The sequence below is a fragment of the Mixophyes fleayi genome, chromosome 7, assembly GCF_038048845.1.
Source record: "Mixophyes fleayi isolate aMixFle1 chromosome 7, aMixFle1.hap1, whole genome shotgun sequence".
In the NCBI taxonomy this organism is placed as follows: Eukaryota; Metazoa; Chordata; class Amphibia; order Anura; family Limnodynastidae; genus Mixophyes; species Mixophyes fleayi.
Genome location: NC_134408.1, coordinates 140,625,049 through 140,644,962, shown reverse-complemented (window position 1 = coordinate 140,644,962; position 19,914 = coordinate 140,625,049). Strand labels below are relative to the sequence as shown.

Genomic DNA, 19,914 nt, shown 5'->3' with positions numbered 1-19,914 from the left:
CATATTGCTCATTCATATTGGGCCATTCTTTTTTTTTTTTTTTTGGCAAATGAACTCACAACATTTTTATTACTGGTTCAAACTATAAAAAAAACTGTCTGGCTTTTGCAAAATTAGGGGGGGCATCTACCAGGACTTTTTAACATGGTTTCTATGGCTCACAGCGTGAACCCCATGGTTCATTCATCTATGGTTCATTCATGTTCATATTGCTCATTCATATTGGGCCATTCATTTTTTTTTTTGGGCAAATTAACTCACAACATTTTTATTACTGGTTCAAACTATAAAAAAAACCTGTCTGGCTTTTGTAAAATTGGGAGGGGGGGGGGGGGGGGGGGCATCTACCAGGACTTTTATCTATGGTATCTATGGCTCACAATGTGAACCCTCCAATTTTGCACATGGGAAGCAGAAATGAGAACAAGGACTCTTCCAAAAGAAGCTTTAGAAAGTTGTTGATAATGTGAAATAGTTCAAGTTGTTATTTATTTATTTTTTTGTTGCTGGAAATTGTGGTTAAATAAAACTGCATTTAAAAGACAATTTTCTCTGAATTCTATTTTTTTTTTTATGTTTTAAAACAAACGTCGCAAATAGACTTGCTGGACTAGGAACACCAAAATTTGTAGACTCTCAAAATCTTGAGTTTTGACATATTTAGTAATAATACACAGCAGGACTTAGTCGTTAAGAAATGTTATAGGGTGTAGAAGTAGTAGACATAGTACAAAATGTATTGTTACAAATGATCCATAAGGACCATATTCTTATCGAAAGGTGATGCTCTTGTTTATAAGGCGCATATTTTCATATTTCGTGAAAACAAACCTGCATCTGAATTAATTTCTTAGGTTCTGTAGATAAAAAACATTAGTTAAAGACGTATTGGTTAATAATATTAGGCCACTATGTACCCCTGGCTTTTGTTGGGGGCTGTAAGCGAGACAGAGGAACCTTTGTAGAAACGCCTGGGCTCCAGATGAAGGGGAACTCTGAGATTTTACTAGATTGTAGCGCTGCTTTAATGCTTGTGTTTTAAAATAATATCTGTGTATGCTGCCCTGTTTACTGGAACATGAAGAGAAAGATACTGAGACGTATGAGATCAACTTATCTACTATATATTTACAGTGGATATAAAAAGTCTACACACCCTTATTGAAATTGCAGGTGTTTGTGATGTAAAGCCTGGTATACAACATGACAGATCTTTTTCCACCTATATTGGGACCTTGCAACTAATGAAATATATTTGGCACAAAGACAACACAGCTTGTCACCCTAAGAACACTATACCTACTGTGAAACATGGAATTTGATGGCAGATAAGAACCACTTGAACCATCTCTGATGGGAGACTATTCCACTTATCCACCACTACCCTTTCTGTGAAGTAAGTTTTCCTCACATTTCCTCTGAACCTACTTTACCCCAGTGACAGTACATGTCCTTGTGTTCTAATACTTCTCTTCCTTTGTAGAATGTTTCCCTCCTGCACCTTGTTATAACCCTTGATGTATTTGAACATTTTTATCATGTCCCCCCTTTTCCCTTCTCAGCTATAAACTATACATATGAAGATTATTTAGTCTTTCCGGGTAAGTTTTGTGCTGTAGGCCATGCACCATTTTAGTTGCCCTTCTTTGTACAGTCTCTAATGTATTTATATCCTTCTGGAGATACGGCCTCCAGAACTGAACACAGTATTCTAGATGAGGCCGTACCAATGACCTATACAGTGGTATTATTACTTCTTTCTTTCTGCTACTGATTCCTCTCCCCATACAACCAAGCATATGACTTGTCTTTCTTATTGCTGTGTTACATTGCTTACCTACCTTTATGTCACCAGAAATAGTGACTCCTAGATCCCTTTCCTCCTCAGTAGTCTTGCTCCTCAGTAGTGCCGTTAAAACTATATTTAGCCTTTGGGTTTTTGAGACCCAAGTGCATGATTTTGCATTTTTGGGCATTATACTGTAGTTACCACACTCTTGACTATTCCTCTAGTCTACCTAGATCATCAGTCATTTGTTTTATCCCTCCTGGTGTGCCTGCCCTGTTACATATATTTTTGTCATCTGCAAAAAGGCATACTTTCCCTTTAATACCATTTGCAATATAAACAATAAAGATATTAAAAAGCACTGGTCCAAGTACAGATCCTTGGGGTACTTCACTGGTAACCTTTCCCTCCTGTGAATGTGCTCCATTTACTATAACTCTCTGCTTTCTATCCTGCAACCAATATCTTATCCATTCAACCATCTCAAAATCCAATCCCAAGTTTTCGAGTTTATTTAATCGGCGATGTGGGATAGTGTCAAAAGCCTTACTAAAGTCTAGATAAGCTTCATTTGATCTATTTCTTTAGTAGTCTCCAAGTCAAAAAAGTCAATAAGATTTGATTGACATGATCCCCTCCCCCCCCACCATTAAATCCATGCTGTTTGGTATCCTGTAAGTTAATGTATTTTAGATATTCTACAACTCTTTCTTTTAAGAGTGTTTTCACTACTGCTGATGTAAGACTCACTGGTATGTAGTTGCCTCTTTCTTGCTTCCTCTTCTGTGCAGTGGGACTACATTTGCTCTTTTCCACTCTGGCATTACTCCTGTATCTACTGACTGAAGAATGGTGGAGGCAGCATCATGCTTTTGGCTGCTTCTCTTCAGCTGGGTCGGGGCTTCACTCAGGACAGATGGCATAAGGAATAGCTTCAAATATCAATATCTTTTGGAATCCTGGCGGTCTGTTTCAGAAAGCTGAAGATCACCTGACACGCATCCAAAGCACATATCCAAATCAACCAAGGAACGGCTTCAGAAAAGGAAGATCAAGGTCTTGGAACGGCCTAGTCAGAGCCCAGACCTCAATCCTATTGACAAACTGTAGCACACAAGAAATCCACACGCAATTTGATGGCCCTTGAGAAGAGTGGGATAGAATTGCAAAATTCAAGTGTGCAAAGTTGATAGAAACATATTAAAAAAAAAAAAGCTCACTGCTATAATAAAAGCAAAAGATGATTCTTCAAAAGTATTTCCCTTAAATTTTGTTGGTTGCAAGGTCACATTAAATGTGGAAAAAGGCCTGACATAATTTATCTTGATCTCAAGCTTTACATCACAATTTCAATGAGGGTGTATAGAATTTTTGTATCTACTATACATCCAATCAATCAAATATGCTGCTCACTACTATACACTCTATGACTAATTAACAGCATGCTGTGGTGGATTTCCTGAAGGTTAATCAAACAAATGACTCCAGGTAATGTTTTTGACTCAGACGATGTTGACAGATCTCGCACAGTTTTACCGTACTTGGTAATTTGGGCTGACACGGTTTTAGGCAACTACTCAGAGAGACACAATTGTGAGTTTATCATCAGCTGAGAAACTGTCATGTTACATGAACAGAAAATACTGTAAGAACCATCTGTTCGGTGATGTATACATCAAATGAATGTTAGAGACAAAGATGACATTGACAATTCTTCCCTTTCAGCGTATTGCCTTATATGAGTATTGTTGGCAAAAATATGACTATTATGTTACATAACTTCATTTTTTTGGGGGCTTCTGCTAACACACCGTCTGGGGCATTGACTGATATGAATTATTATTAGTTATCCAACTCAAAACAGCTTGATGGGATTCAACAATAAGAATAGAAGAAGAATATGTGATAGAAATGACTACATTTTCCATGTTTAGATTTCTGTTTTGGGGAGGGAGCAAAGAAAACACTAAAGCTGTAATTATGAACTTGTAGACGCCCAAACATTACACGGGGGTATGTCAAATAGAGTACAAGCCAGAGATTAGATGGGTTCATTGGTTTTCATTTATTTCTCCTTTCTTACTTCAATATTTGTCACATGATTAAACATGTCTATTAGTTAGGGAGGAGTCCGTGCTGAATTTACAAAGAGGCCATCGAAGCAGGCAGAGAGATACATGAGAAATGCGTCGGTCAGTTTTGAACTTCATCCCATGAATCTGATTGGTTTGTAGAGCTGACCAATGCCGGTGTGTTTGAATGTGTTTGGTTCGCTATTTTTCATGCTCAACTCTTTCTTTCCAGGTCAGCAAGAGAAGAGGCCACTAATTTTGCCATGAAATATCGGGACACACGGATGACCTGAATTTCACTCAAGTTATAGAATTCAAGTACTGACTTATACACTATGGCTCTGATTTAAAGGGAGTAACATGGGAAGGAAGGGGCCTATCACGTAGGCAATGTACAGTAAGGGCGTGCCAAGGTTGAGTGCACGCACGTCCATCCGATTCAAGCTCCAGGGAGATCTCAGGTACGTGATTGTCAGTCAACTCACTTGCACCAACTACAGGCCAACTGACTGCTGACTGATGACAGATACGTATGCAATCAAGAGTAATTGTAAAAATGCAATTTATGTACACGAGGCATTAATAATAAATTATAAGTTATACAATTAATAAAAAAAAAGAAAAAAATAAAATAAAAAATTTCAATGCATTTTTATTAATGATTATATTACTAAAAGATGTTTATGTGTTTAATATTTTCTTTTCCGTGCGTTCTGATGGTACTTTATAATGCACATATGCATTGTGCGTATCTTGCAGTGCGCTGTGTATACGGCAAGTGTCGTATGACCGGACCGTACTTATACCTGTATTCAACTGGAAGCGTTCCTTGTGATACGCTTGTTCTTGGATACCGGCGTACCTGCGCGCAATTTCCATTCGATAAATAAAAATGCAAATTGCGTTCCTTAATGAGTCGCGCCCTGTGAGTTTCAGGACTCATAAGAGCATTTCTAGAGTGCTTTTTATTATAACAGATGAAGAAGTGTATTCATAGAGTTGCCTTAGATAACAGGAAGCTTTTAATTTTAATTCAAAGGATTTTTAATGACTCATTTTTTTTAAGAAGTAGTAAGTATTGTTGCTACCCTTAATTTTTCAATGTATTCATATAGGTAGAGTATTTGTTACGAATATAGATCTCATGACCCTCTATGTTACTGTGAGGAGGAAACAATACATAACAATACATTACACACAAATTCCGTGTAAGATCGATGTATGCTGAGCAGAAAGGAAACATGACATTACTTACTTTGGAGAGATTGGGACACGTGGATTGTTCTTCGCTCAGTAAAGGTCCACGTCTTTGTTACTTTGTGACACTCCAAATGGTAAGAGGACTTTTTGGACTCGATCCAGCAGACTGTGTTTTCGTCGTAAAAAAAATCCAAGGTGTGAATCCCGTTTGCATTCACGGAGCCCCTGCTGGGAGCTTTGCCCCCAATAATTTCCAGCACTTCAATTGTTTCGGAGTTTGCAATCAAAAGAACCGGAGGTCTGTCAGCGGGCTCTGAGGATTAAACATAATGCAATCATAAGCATTAATTTGAGAGCAAAGTCAATCTGCATATCACATTGCATAAGTGAGATAAAATGAATTTAGACTACAGCTCTTGGAGCGAATATATAAAACATTGTCTGCTAACGTTCTGCCGTTACCATTGAGCGTCACCAGGGGTTACATTTAATGAAACAAAGTGTGCTATTTAAACCATATACTCCAAAAAATCAAGAGCGTTGCTCAAAGTTCACATTAAATACACTCACAGTCCATTGTTTTAGGTATTAGTGTTCTTGGCCCACATATAAATACATTAAAAAAAATCTAAAACTCAATCAAGATTTTTTTTTTGTACCAACTAAAATAAAAATACCTCTGATCAAAAAACGGTTCAGAGCCAGGACTAGTGCTGTACCTGTGTCTGTATTTCAATCAACAGTTACAATTGTTATCCTGCTACCATATGATTCAAAAGTAACCCACACCTCTTAGATTGTAAGCTTCACTGGGCAGGACTATATATTTACCTACCATCAATTAATTTACAGTGCTGTATAATATGTTGGCTCATTAAGTATAAAAGCTAAAGATAATAATATTAATAATAATAATAATAATAATAATAATAATAATAATAATAATAATAATAATAATAATAATACTTTGTATGTTCCTTTAAAAAGATCTCCACACCACACTAAGGGCTAGATTTACTAAGCTGCGGGTTTGAAAAAGTGGGGATGTTGCCTATAGCAACCAATCAGATTCTAGCTTTCATTTATTTAGTACCTTCTACAAAATGACAGCTAGAATCTGATTGGTTGCTATAGGCAACATCCCCACTTTTTCAAACCCGCAGCTTAGTAAATTTAGCCCTAACTGTTATGAAAGATGCAGTAAGCATGCTTTTGCTAAAAACAGGCTTCAAATTTTAGGAAGCTGCAGATTATGTTGGTGAAAGTGGCTGTAGCACAACGGGGATCCTTCACTCCAAAATTGTTGGTCCCAGGACCTAGCAATGACTAAATGTATTTCCAATATATTAAAGTAACGCATATATCCTCTACGTACACTGTCCATTTTAGCTTCTCATTGTCTGAGTCAGAATCACACTGAACATAATCTTTTCTTACACTCAAACGAGTGTGATGAGTGATAACCGCTGAGTGATAAGTGACAAGTTGTGAGCACAAGAAGTGACATTTGATGATCCCTCACCTTATCATATTTCAGCCATCATTCTCCTTTTTAAAATCAAATTGATGTGTTTCCCTGAGCATTTCGGATTTCTAAAAGTAATTTACAGTACATTGTATGCTGCACAGGGGAAGCGGTAGTGTGTAAATATCAGTAGCAACCATCTCCCTCTAACAGCCGGTGAATCACTTTATAAATAAATAGAGAAACATGTAACATTACCTGAAAGCATTGGGTTTATCTAATCACTTTTCTTTCTAAAAAGTAATTCCCCAAATAGTAGGAGGTACAACTTGCTGCTGATAGATATATATATATATATATCACGCTTTTATCCTGTACAATCTATTATATTGTAGCAGCATCCACTGCTGGAAAATTATACATTTCACTGTGTACAAAGTATTTTATTGCAGTGCTGACCTCTGTCGCCCTGGGAACCACTTGTTTATTTTTACAATCAAACAATAGTGTCCTAAGCAGTGATCACAGTAGACATTTAGAAGTTGCGGTATGGAAATGTAGAAGTGGCGGTATGGAAATGTAAAAGTGGCGGTATGGAAAGGTAGAAGTTGCGGTATGGAAATGTAGAAGTGGCGGTATGGAAATGTAAAAGTGGCGGTATGGAAATGTAAAAGTGGCGGTATGGAAAGGTAGAAGTTGCGGTATGGAAAGGTAGAAGTTGCGGTATGGAAAGGTAGAAGTTGCGGTATGGAAATGTAGAAGTGGCGGTATGGAAATGTAAAAGTGGCGGTATGGAAAGGTAGAAGTTGCGGTATGGAAATGTAGATGTGACGGTATGGAAAAGTACAAGTTGCGGTATGGAAATGTAGAAGTTGCAGTATCGAAATGTAGAAGTTGCGGTATGGAAATGTAGAAGTGGCGGTATGGAAATGTAAAAGTGGCGGTATGGAAAGGTAGAAGTTGCGGTATGGAAATGTAGAAGTGGCGGTATGGAAATGTAAAAGTGGCGGTATGGAAATGTAAAAGTGGCGGTATGGAAAGGTAGAAGTTGCGGTATGGAAAGGTAGAAGTTGCGGTATGGAAAGGTAGAAGTTGCGGTATGGAAATGTAGAAGTGGCGGTATGGAAATGTAAAAGTGGCGGTATGGAAAGGTAGAAGTTGCGGTATGGAAATGTAGAAGTGGCGGTATGGAAATGTAAAAGTGGCGGTATGGAAATGTAAAAGTGGCGGTATGGAAAGGTAGAAGTTGCGGTATGGAAAGGTAGAAGTTGCGGTATGGAAAGGTAGAAGTTGCGGTATGGAAATGTAGAAGTGGCGGTATGGAAATGTAAAAGTGGCGGTATGGAAAGGTAGAAGTTGCGGTATGGAAATGTAGATGTGACGGTATGGAAAAGTACAAGTTGCGGTATGGAAATGTAGAAGTTGCAGTATCGAAATGTAGAAGTTGCGGTATGGAAATGTAAAAGTGGCGGTATGGAAAGGTAGAAGTTGCGGTATGGAAATGTAGAAGTGGCGGTATGGAAATGTAAAAGTGGCGGTATGGAAATGTAAAAGTGGCGGTATGGAAAGGTAGAAGTTGCGGTATGGAAATGTAGAAGTGGCGGTATGGAAATGTAAAAGTGGCGGTATGGAAATGTAAAAGTGGCGGTATGGAAAGGTAGAAGTTGCGGTATGGAAATGTAGAAGTGGCGGTATGGAAATGTAAAAGTGGCGGTATGGAAATGTAAAATTGGCGGTATGGAAAGGTAGAAGTTGCGGTATGGAAATGTAAAAGTGGCGGTATGGAAAGGTAGAAGTTGCGGTATGGAAATGTAGAAGTGGCGGTATGGAAATGTAAAAGTGGCGGTATGGAAATGTAAAAGTGGCGGTATGGAAAGGTAGAAGTTGCGGTATGGAAATGTAGAAGTGGCGGTATGGAAATGTAAAAGTGGCGGTATGGAAATGTAAAAGTGGCGGTATGGAAAGGTAGAAGTTGCGGTATGGAAAGGTAGAAGTTGCGGTATGGAAATGTAGAAGTGGCGGTATGGAAATGTAAAAGTGGCGGTATGGAAAGGTAGAAGTTGCGGTATGGAAATGTAGATGTGGCGGTATGGAAATGTAAAAGTGGCGGTATGGAAATGTAAAAGTGGCGGTATGGAAAGGTAGAAGTTGCGGTATGGAAATGTAGAAGTGGCGGTATGGAAATGTAAAAGTGGCGGTATGGAAATGTAAAAGTGGCGGTATGGAAAGGTAGAAGTTGCGGTATGGAAATGTAGAAGTGGCGGTATGGAAATGTAAAAGTGGCGGTATGGAAAGGTAGAAGTTGCGGTATGGAAATGTAGATGTGGCGGTATGGAAATGTAAAAGTAGCGGTATGGAAATGTAAAAGTGGCGGTATGGAAATGTAAAAGTGGCGGTATGGAAAGGTAGAAGTTGCGGTATGGAAATGTAGAAGTGGCGGTATGGAAATGTAAAAGTGGCGGTATGGAAATGTAAAAGTGGCGGTATGGAAAGGTAGAAGTTGCGGTATGGAAATGTAGAAGTGGCGGTATGGAAATGTAAAAGTGGCGGTATGGAAATGTAAAAGTGGCGGTATGGAAAGGTAGAAGTTGCGGTATGGAAAGGTAGAAGTTGCGGTATGGAAATGTAGAAGTGGCGGTATGGAAATGTAAAAGTGGCGGTATGGAAAGGTAGAAGTTGCGGTATGGAAATGTAGATGTGGCGGTATGGAAATGTAAAAGTGGCGGTATGGAAATGTAAAAGTGGCGGTATGGAAAGGTAGAAGTTGCGGTATGGAAATGTAGAAGTGGCGGTATGGAAATGTAAAAGTGGCGGTATGGAAATGTAAAAGTGGCGGTATGGAAAGGTAGAAGTTGCGGTATGGAAATGTAGAAGTGGCGGTATGGAAATGTAAAAGTGGCGGTATGGAAAGGTAGAAGTTGCGGTATGGAAATGTAGATGTGGCGGTATGGAAATGTAAAAGTGGCGGTATGGAAATGTAAAAGTGGCGGTATGGAAATGTAAAAGTGGCGGTATGGAAAGGTAGAAGTTGCGGTATGGAAATGTAGATGTGGCGGTATGGAAATGTAAAAGTGGCGGTATGGAAATGTAAAAGTGGCGGTATGGAAATGTAGACGTTGCGGTATGGAAAGGTAGAAGTTGCGGTATGGAAATGTAGAAGTGGCGGTATGGAAATGTAAAAGTGGCGGTATGGATAGGTAGAAGTTGCGGTATGGAAATGTAGATGTGGCGGTATGGAAATGTAGATGCGGCGGTATGGAAAAGTAGAAGTGGCGGTATGGAAAATTTAATGCAAATGTACGTGACTGGAGTTTGATAGATTTACAATGAAGGCAGTAGGAGAAGTGGCAGTATGGCGTACTACCGTATACACCCCCACTTCCACCAATGGTCCTAAGTGGACATATAGTATAATTAAAAATAAACTATTTGTATTTTTTAAACAATTAATGATGGATATTCATTTTGTGCTATCATGGAAGCAAAAATTGATGCATATTTTTACAATATTTTATTTTTTTACCTTCAGCTATTTAGCAAGTAGCAGCTTTCTTCTTTCAATGTATACTACAGCCACATATAACCCGTGTTAATATTCGGCACCATAACAAACCAATTATATTTGCAATGACACCTGAGGTTTGTAATGTATGTATTGTTTCCTTACTAACAAAAGAAAAGGAACTCACTGTTCGTTCACTACTATCCAACCTTGCCAAGGATTTTTTTCTCTCCAGGCACTGGAGAGCTTTGAACTATTTGAAGGTAGAAAAGCATTTATAAAATCCTCTTTGTTGTCTTGCTAGCACCAAGTGCCAAGGGAGCCATCTTTTATGCCTCCCTTGTGGCTCTCAGGTCAAAGTGAAGCTTAGAGGTTCAGGGACCACAAAGTTATCAGGATATCAGTGATTCAGAACACTTAGAGGATTGTGTTTGCTTCTGTGCCGCTTTGTTTGTTTTAACGGAAGGTTCAGCACAGTAACGGAATCTGCAGATCTGCAATGGGAAACTGTCACAAACTTACACTTAATACTCAAGGTTTACCTGCAGACCCTGTCACCAAAATGAGTAGGGACATGTATCAACTTAAATGCACTACTGGAAAGGTTATTCGTGCCATTTGTGTCCTGCATCTGTGAATGAAACAAATCAGTAGAACGTGGTTGACCTACAGACTCTCTATAAATTTGCAGCAGCTGGTTTTTCAATAATATATGCAGGACAAATGTCAGAAATTCAGTAGCTTCTGCTTGACTACTTTTACTTTGATAAAAGACCCTTCCGTGTCTCGCAAACGTAGAGATTAATCAGAGTCTTTCCATTGTTCTCTTTGATACAACCCACCGTGTGAGACCTGTCAGCTCTGTAACACTTTTGCAAAGGACAAGTGCCTTAGGACTATCAAACGAGAGCCGTGTAATGGATTTATTTCCTTAGTTGGAGATTTTTCGCAGCTTGTAGAATAAACATTGGAACTGTCATTGCTTATTTGTGGGTAGAAAACACGAAAATCTTTTAAGTCTTGTTGTTTAGCTCGTACAGCTTGCAATCTAATTTTAGGTGCATTTTGCAATGGATGATAAATCTTGTTTAATGTCACATAATTAGGCATGGAGACAACATATGCAGGATCATTTATGACGAGTAAGTCTTATACTGGGCCAGTGCATACAGTACATATGTTGACCTAGCTCATCCCTTGGTCGTGATAATTTGGAAAATCATCATCATCACCATTTATTTATATAGCGCCACTGATTCTTGCAGCACTGTACAGAGAACTCATTCACATCAGTCCCTGCCCCATCGGAGCTTACAGTCTAAATTCCCTAACATACACACACAGACAGAGAGAGAAAGAGAGACTAGGGACAATTTTAATAGCAGTCAATTAACCTACCAGTATGTTTTTGGTGTGTGGGAGGAAACCAGAGCACCCAGAGGAAACCCACGCAAACACAAGGAGAACATACAAACTCCACACAGCCATGGTTGGGAATTGAACTCATGACCCCAGCGCTGTGAGGCAGAAGTGCTAACCACTTAGCCACCATGCTGCCCACAGAACATTTGCATCATAAATTTAAATTTACATTCACTCCATATCCAGCTTATTTTACCCCCCAAAGTACTGATTTTGGGGGTCTGTTCCACCATCCTGACAGCTAGGACATTTGTTCCGACTGTTTGGAATGTTAGGAATTGTGTGTGTCCCTATTACTGCTGCTCTACAGAGGGGAGCAGCAGTAAGCTGGTTCCGCAAACAACTGCCACTGGTGTTTTCTCCAGTGCAAGGGTTTTTTCGGGGAGTGAAGGTGCTGGAGGTGGTAGCCTAACACTTCAGAGGCAATGCCATCCATAATGACAAGGCCATGCCCTCTAGTGACACAGTCATGCCATCACCATAAGGTGGTCACATCCCATCCCAATTAAAGTAAACTGGACTGTTAGGAAGTGTGTCTTCTTTCTGTAGATCTTGTCAATAATTAGGTGCACCGTCGCTTCTCTCCAACAGCTGCGAAGACTGCCACTGATTCGGCAAAGCCCATTCAACAACCTATACAAAATGTTCTCAATGTGCATTTTGTATTGCATACCTATGAGCCGTTTCCGTTTTGGATGTTAGGACAGCATTTGTAGGACACGCTCTGCACCTCTAGTTCATAGACTATGGTGTGTCGTAACCAATTTCTTGCTCAAAAACTGTACACTGTGTTTGATACTAATATTTTGGCTGCATATGTTTTAAGAGATGAGTTATTTGTAAGATAATTAGCTATGTGAAATCAGCACCTAATTATGATAAAAATCCGAATTGCTGGCTCACTCTGTGACAGTGTGTTGAATGTCTGAGCACTCTACAATCTGTTGTGGCTGAGCACAAGAATGTAACATGTGTCGTCTCTTATCAGGACCAGCCAGTTATGTTTCTGAACAATTTCGCAAAAACACAGAAGCACATTGTTGGCTCAAATATTTATACTCTTTCATTAATTTAAAAAATAAGGCTACTAATTGAAATATGGCCAAGTAAACACTTAAAGAAAAAATAATTATTGTTCACCGCTTCCAAGATCAGCTTGTTGGGAACTCAGCTAATTCCTCAAGATGGGAACAATACAAAATTTTTATTAATGGTAATCTCCATTTTTAAGATTGAGAAAGTTTTCTTTATTTATTCCCAAATTATTTTCATTGGAATAAAAAGATACTTTCTCAAGCTTAAAAATGGAGAGTACCATTAATCAATTTTGTTGTCTGCATGCAAGCTATATGTAGGGTCCCTTGATGTCACTAGAGTTGGATTCTTAGGGGGAGATTCAATTTGGCGCGATTTGTCTCCGGAACATCCGGAGACAAATGTTTGTCTGGAATTTCCGGCAATGTGCCCAGCCAGACGCAACGGTAATTTCCGCGTTCCACTTCAACCGACAATTGAATCCCATCATATTTGAGGATATTCTTTGATGGGACAACTATAGAATTTGACACCACAGTCTATTAAAAATGTCTGTATTCGGGTCGTAACATTATTCTTTTTTGTCTTTTTTTAGTTCTAAAAACAGACATTTTTATGGTCGGTCTCTGTTCCCTTCAGACAGGATAATTTTTCCATTTTTTACATTTTTTAAATAAGGAGCAATATGGAGTAAGCAATGCCCAAAAGATAATTATATAACATGTTATGAAAAAGTGATGTTTTATTGTGCCATTAGCTAAGACACACCCACGTTCTACTCATTAGCATAACAGGAGGAAGTAAATGAACTATGGCGATGTCACTATACAGAACATGGAGTGGACAGGAACAATCCAAACACAAAGACATGTTCATGTATAATCTCCATTCCTCCATTGCATTTTTCACCAGAATTCAAACAGCGTGTTAGTCCTATGACTATCATACCATCAGCAATAACAATGCAGTGACCAGCTGCTTAGGCTGCACAGCAAAACAATTGGTAGCACTTTTATTGGATTTCCAAATGTAAAACCGACATTCCAGAGGGGAGGTACAAGAGATAAATTCTGGGTGTGACAATGCAAATTGTGTTTTCACTGCCCCCTCTCACACTGTGCAATGATGCAATTTGCATCCTCACGCAATGGGGGCGGGGTCATGATGGTGCAATTTGCATTGAATGGCCTTATCAAGGCTCTGACTCACCCACTTCAAGAGAAATGTGATCCAAGACGGGGACCTACTCTGCTATGAGTCTTCCGGACACTTCGGGAGAAATGTCAAATATGACCCAGGCCTCGTCATCATCATTATCATTTATATAGGCCTGAACTTCTCCACTTTTCTCTTTCAACATGACATTGCAACAACCTAAAAATAGTACATGTTAATTTTGTAACATCGCCTATTAGAGAGCACTGGAACTGAATAAACATTGTAAAGAGTCTCCTAGTTGTAATTAACAGAAGCTTACCGACTTTATATAGCGCTAACAAGAAACAAACCGCAAAGTTTTTGTCTTGTGGATTAAATCAAGCCATCTACAGCCAGATAAACCGTAGAACATTTAATTATGTGTAAAAGCGACTATCCCCATTCTGTATCTTAAAACAATTTGAGACATTTAGGATTCCTATTTACATTTTCCGTGAAGCTGACTGCAAGCTGTTTTTCTCTGTTATCAATCAGGAAGCTAAACTAGGTTACCTATAATGTCATTATATGGGATTAGTAACTATCAGCAATTTTTGATGTGCCGAGGAAAATATCCCGCTCACGATCACAACTTTATCTCAGATATTATCCAGTCTGATAAACTCCTGAAACTTTTACCTAGATATTTCTATAGACTTCCCTACTGACCCGGAATGTCTGGAAGACTCTCGAATTCTGGGTAGTTCTCCCGTACCCTAGGCCTTTCTCTCGGATCCTACCCACTTCCTAGTGAAGTGGGTGGGACAGCGGTCTCAATGATGTGACTTTTCACTAATCAAGAAATCCCCCCCCCCCTTGGCACGATGATGAAGTCGACATTATTAAAATTTACACCACAAGGTATTTTAGCCCCAAAATGTCATGCATACAAGCCAGGCTCCAAAATTTTATTCTGCTAAATAAAACTTACTACCTACTTCATCTCTGAGCAAGAAGTGTAGAGCGATGTTCATTGGAGCACATGTGGGCTGCCGAACCGACCAAATAAGTAAGGGGGGCTGCTCCTCATTAGAAAATTGGTCGGCCTCTTCAATATTTTGCCACGAAATTTTTAGTTACACCCCTGAATTTACAATTGGTATCTGTAACTCTTTTAAAAATTAAGAAAGTTTTTATTTTATTTTAGAAAATAATAAATATTTTATATAGAACAATCCAACTTCCAGCTTTCTACTCTGAATTTTGAAACCCCTAAAATTTCCGAAAATGACCAAATCCTTTAACTTATTTCTGGTACATAACCCAAGAATTCAGAATTAAATCGTAAAAGGAGATTTACATTTAAGATGGTGTCACTTATGACAAGAGTGGAAGCTATGAATATATAATCAGCTCATTTCCATAATTACAAGCAAGGCTGTCTTTATTGGATCACAAAAAAACTGGCAATGTTGTAGCAATAAAGGTTTCATCTACCCTCTAAAAATTTAAATGGTCTGCATAGACATCCAACATGTCTCTTGTCTTCATCCCTGGATTTCTGTCTGTGTAATTTCCTCACCTTTCCTGCATTCAGCAGTCATAGTCAATACATGATTTATAATAATAATTATTCCAGTTGGTTCTACAAATCAGTGTATAACAGGCTGAACACAAGAGTGGATACTGCACGATTTTCTCATCAGGGGTCAACATAACTACAAAAACATAATCACAGTTTACACCGATGAGTGTTCTAAAAACTAATTTCCACTTTAACGGTTTAAATAGAGAGTGGTGAAATGCTTAAGTAATTTAAGTTCCCATTAATATCAGTGTTTCATGGCCGAAAATAACTCTGGAAACTTTGAGAATTCAGAACAAAATTGTTGTTTTTGACCTATAAAATGTAATTTAAAATGTAGTATTCAACAAGAATAAACAAAGATATCAAATTAAAAAAAATGTAAATGTAAACTTTTTAATTACTTTTCAGTTTGGCAAAAAAAATAATAAGTGGTTCAAATTGTTCTGTGAAACAAAACATGAGTGTTTGACTGATCTCCGGTTGGACTTTCTTCATTAAATCCTGTACATTAGAGTACAACATACAACTAAAACTCAATTAAAGTAGAAAAGACTCGTGACTTATAAAGTAATACATATGTATTATGTACTAATTTAGATGATAATCTTGAAAAATTAGAGATGATCAAAGCACCAGCTTTACATTCCACAAATTAATCCTAGACCCCAGAATTCAAAGAACTTATGAAAAATAGCAAAATTAGTTTGTGTGCATCTTCACTAACAAAGTATTACAGTATATGTGCAAAATATAATTATTCTACACTGATTAGCTGTAGATAATTACACCTCATGCTTTGAAGAAGCTGCTATATCAGATGATTTTCAAGGAACAGAGTCACAAATCTTATTCTGGGTTCATGATAAAATGTCATTTGTGAAGATTTTTTAGCTGCATAAATATTGTTTATAAAGTAATGTTCAAGTTGATATTTTTTATAGGTTTTTAAGCTAAAATTCAACATTCAAACATGAATTAGGTTTAATTTTGTGATTTGTTTTAGAGCCTAAGAGTTGATTTGTCGCCCAGGAAACAATTAAAAACTTTAAATGTACCAAATTTTTTAGCTCCTCGATCGATTCATGTCACCAGTTTACCAAATTTGTGAAGAATCTTTTTCAGTAAGATAAAGTTAGGAAAACCTGTCAATCGTTCCATGAACCTGACATCTAGATGCAGTGACGTCTGCTGATCACCTGTGGGGTTATTAATATTATTGTAGATCCCCTGATACCCTGCGACGTACAGAAAGGGTGAGTTTGAACAAGGTTTCCAGAGTACAGATTGCATCTCAGGATGCATCTCGGTGACACATATTGAACACCTCATCATCATCATTTATTTATATAGCGCCAACATATTCCGTAGCGCTTTACAATTGGGAACCAACACATTTTTAAACAAACTGGACAAAAGAGATGAAAGCTTACAATCTTTGACTTACACCTTGCTAAATCTTTGCCTGCAACAAATTCAGGCTTTTCTAAGAACAAATGGGGGAGGAAGTTATCTAGGTAAATATACCAAGTGAAGCAGGCACTTTGTTACATTGCCTTTTATCAATCATCGGAACAAAATTTTCTATTAAAACATAGTTTTTGAACAGTCTGGGTCTGATTCATTAAGGAACGTAATGACTCATTAAAGATTGTGTTTTGCGTGAATTTGCACTGCGCGTGCCCTGAAGCGAATTATAAGCCAGAGAATACAATTAATCTTCCAGTGCAAAGGACACTTTCAACAGACTATGATTTCATGGGCGGAAAGAGGAGAGGAATGGGCGTATGCACGTAGTCAATGTACAGTCAGGGCGTGCCACGCTTGAGCACATGCAGCAGCGTCCGAATCAAGCTTCAGGTATCTCTAATGCACAGGTTTTTCTGTCCTATCACTTGCACCAGCTACAGGTCTGGTGTAAGTGCTGACTGGTAGTGATGACGGTCGTGCCTGCTAGAACATGTGTTTGCAAACAGGAGCAACTGTAAACATGCATTTTATGTACAGTAGACATTTATAACATCCTAATAAATGTATTTCCCGGTAAAAAAATGAAAACAAAAACAAAAAAACCCCACTGCTTTTTAATGTTTTTGCCATTAATGACTATGGACCTGATTCAGTAAGGAAGGTTAAGCAAAAAATTGAGTACATTTTCTTACTCAAGTTTTCTGGACAAAACCATGTTACAATGCAAGGGGTGCAAATTAGTTTACTATTTTGCACATAAGATAAATACTGTCTGTTTTTATCATGTAGCACACAGATACTTGATAGCTTATTTGTACACTGAAATTTATCACATTTTAAACTTATCTCCCCCCTCCAATGTAAAATGGTTTACCTTACTTAATTTTGCTTAACATTCCTTAATGAATCAGGCCCTGTATTAATAGGTACGATATTTCAATAGTTTTTCTGTTCCTGTGCGTTCTGCATTGACTCTATATTCCACATACGTATTGTACATATTCTGCAGTGTATTGTGTCTGTCAAAGCAGAGTATACTTAGACCCGTATCCAACAAGAGATGTTTTTTTCAGATCCCGTAATAGTGGGATACCGACGAGCGTATGTACGAATTATGTGCGTTTTCTACTAAAAAACAAAAACGCACAATACATTTGTTTTGTGTGCCTTAATGAACAGAATAAAAATCAAACAAACATTAAAAAAGATGTTTCACTGCTGAAAACGTTCTTTAAAGTCAGTTTTTTTTTTTCATTGAATCAGTGATTTGTGAATCAATTCCCTTAGAATATTCTAAATACTTCTAGGGATCAAAGCCACAGATTTACAAGTCTTTATCTGTAAAGATTTATCTATCTGCTTAATACAAACTTATACAAACAATAATAATAATAAAAATAATAATAATAATAATAATAATAATAATAATAGTAATAATAAACAAATGTAATTCTTCATCAATCATAAACATTTACAGATATTTTAAATTATTTACCAAGTTCTGTAAAAGCTCATAATAAATAGAAAACTTCCACTCCAAAGGACCATTAGAAATAGTTAATATTTCACCATGCTTCCAGGACAATTCTATGCTGTTTCTAAATTTGAACGCTGGTTACTTAAAACACAAATTGAAAGGAACACTGTATTTAATACAAACCCTTAGAAATACTGAAATGAACAAAGCTTCCTGGGCGAATTCCTTCCGGTAAATTTTAAAGTGATGCCAGATTGAATGACACAGAAATACAAAGTCCACAGCTGTGTTTTATATAATCCTTCAATCTATCACAGAAATAAGTGCATTATTAAGTGCGCAGCGTTGGAATCCCAGAGCCCTGTATTGTGACGGCTGTGATTTCTTTGCTTAAGATAATTCTTGCCGATTTTGTAAAAGTTAATACATTATTATGTGATTAATCCTTAAACATATGGTGAAAATTAATTACAATATTTGCTACACTGTAACTTAAACTTAAAGAATAATGACGCTATAACTTGATTAATCAACCAAGATCAAATGCCCACTCCTTATTGGTTTATGGGCATTGTACAACCTAAACTAATTTTTACTATAGTGCGTAAATAGCTTTTATAAGAAAAAAAAAAGAAAAGGAGGAAAAACTAAGTGGAGCAGTGAGGAAAGGAGAACAGTGGAGAGGAATACAAAATTTCTGCTATGTGATGGTGATATCATACTTGTAGAAATTATCACTGGGCACCTCCTCCCACAGTCACTGCGAGAAGCACCGCTAAGCAATTCAACAAGGACTGGGATACCAGGGACAATGTGGGGAACGACATGGGAAATACTTTAAAGTAATTTAGTATATTTTAAATAAGGTGCTCTAATGGTCCTGAGTGGTGGGAGGAGCCATGCCTGAGTGGTGGGAGGAGCCACCAACCTGGTGTGGCCACGCCTCCTTCAGCAGCTACAGAAGGGGCCCAAAGAATTTGCTGGGATATATTATCTGAAATTCTTCAACTCTGCATCTTCCTGTTAAGGGGTTTCTTCAGTTATGTTTTCGTCTGCATTGCTTCTTGTTTAATTGTGTATTTTCCTTGTGAGTACTCGTGAAAGAACCAAAACCACAAGCATTGAAACTCGTAAATAGTTCTAGTTAGTAGTGTTACGGCAGCATGTTCAATAGTTGGAGAACCAACAGGTGTACATGTGACCCAGGGGCAGCCTAGGCTGAGGGGCAGGGGGGCAATAGGCCGCTGAGTTGAGTCTTGCCCCCAAGGCTAAAATTTGCCAGCCCTCCCCTGTGCATGCCGCTAAAACAATGTGCCAACAAAAAAATGTACAAAAATAAAAAGGGGCCTGATCTGCTGACAGTACCTCTACTGTCACCGCCATTGGTGATTAGAATCCGACATGATCTGGTCGGATTGGGCAGGTGTTATATATGTTTAGAACAAAAAGATTCTATTCTATTCAGAACGTTACAGTGTGTTGAGCCAAGCCAGGAACATGTGATGGATTTTCACAGAACGATGGCTTAAGGCAATGTAACTTATAATTGATTTCCTGGATTCCTGACATTCATAGAAAAGTACAGCTGACTCTTTAATATATATATATTTAACATTTTGGATCCTACTTTGCAAGAGTTGCTGAGACATTTGACATTTTTGGTGACATTAAATTCCACTCACATGTGATTTATATAACAGCAGCGTATTCCAAAAAAAGTTCATAAAAGTTACTTTTTTACTTGAAAAATGGAGGCTAAA

The 19,914-nt window shown here is 37.9% G+C and overlaps 1 protein-coding gene across 1 annotated transcript in view; it reads right to left on the bottom strand.

The window, feature by feature from the left end:
• Positions 1–19,914, bottom strand: part of LRP1B (LDL receptor related protein 1B) — a 728,477-nt gene that overhangs the window by 562,360 nt on the left and 146,203 nt on the right. The window contains exon 5 of the mRNA XM_075181401.1: positions 5,117–5,374. Within this exon, the coding sequence (XP_075037502.1) occupies positions 5,117–5,374 (258 nt within the window). The remainder of the gene's footprint in view (positions 1–5,116; positions 5,375–19,914) is intronic.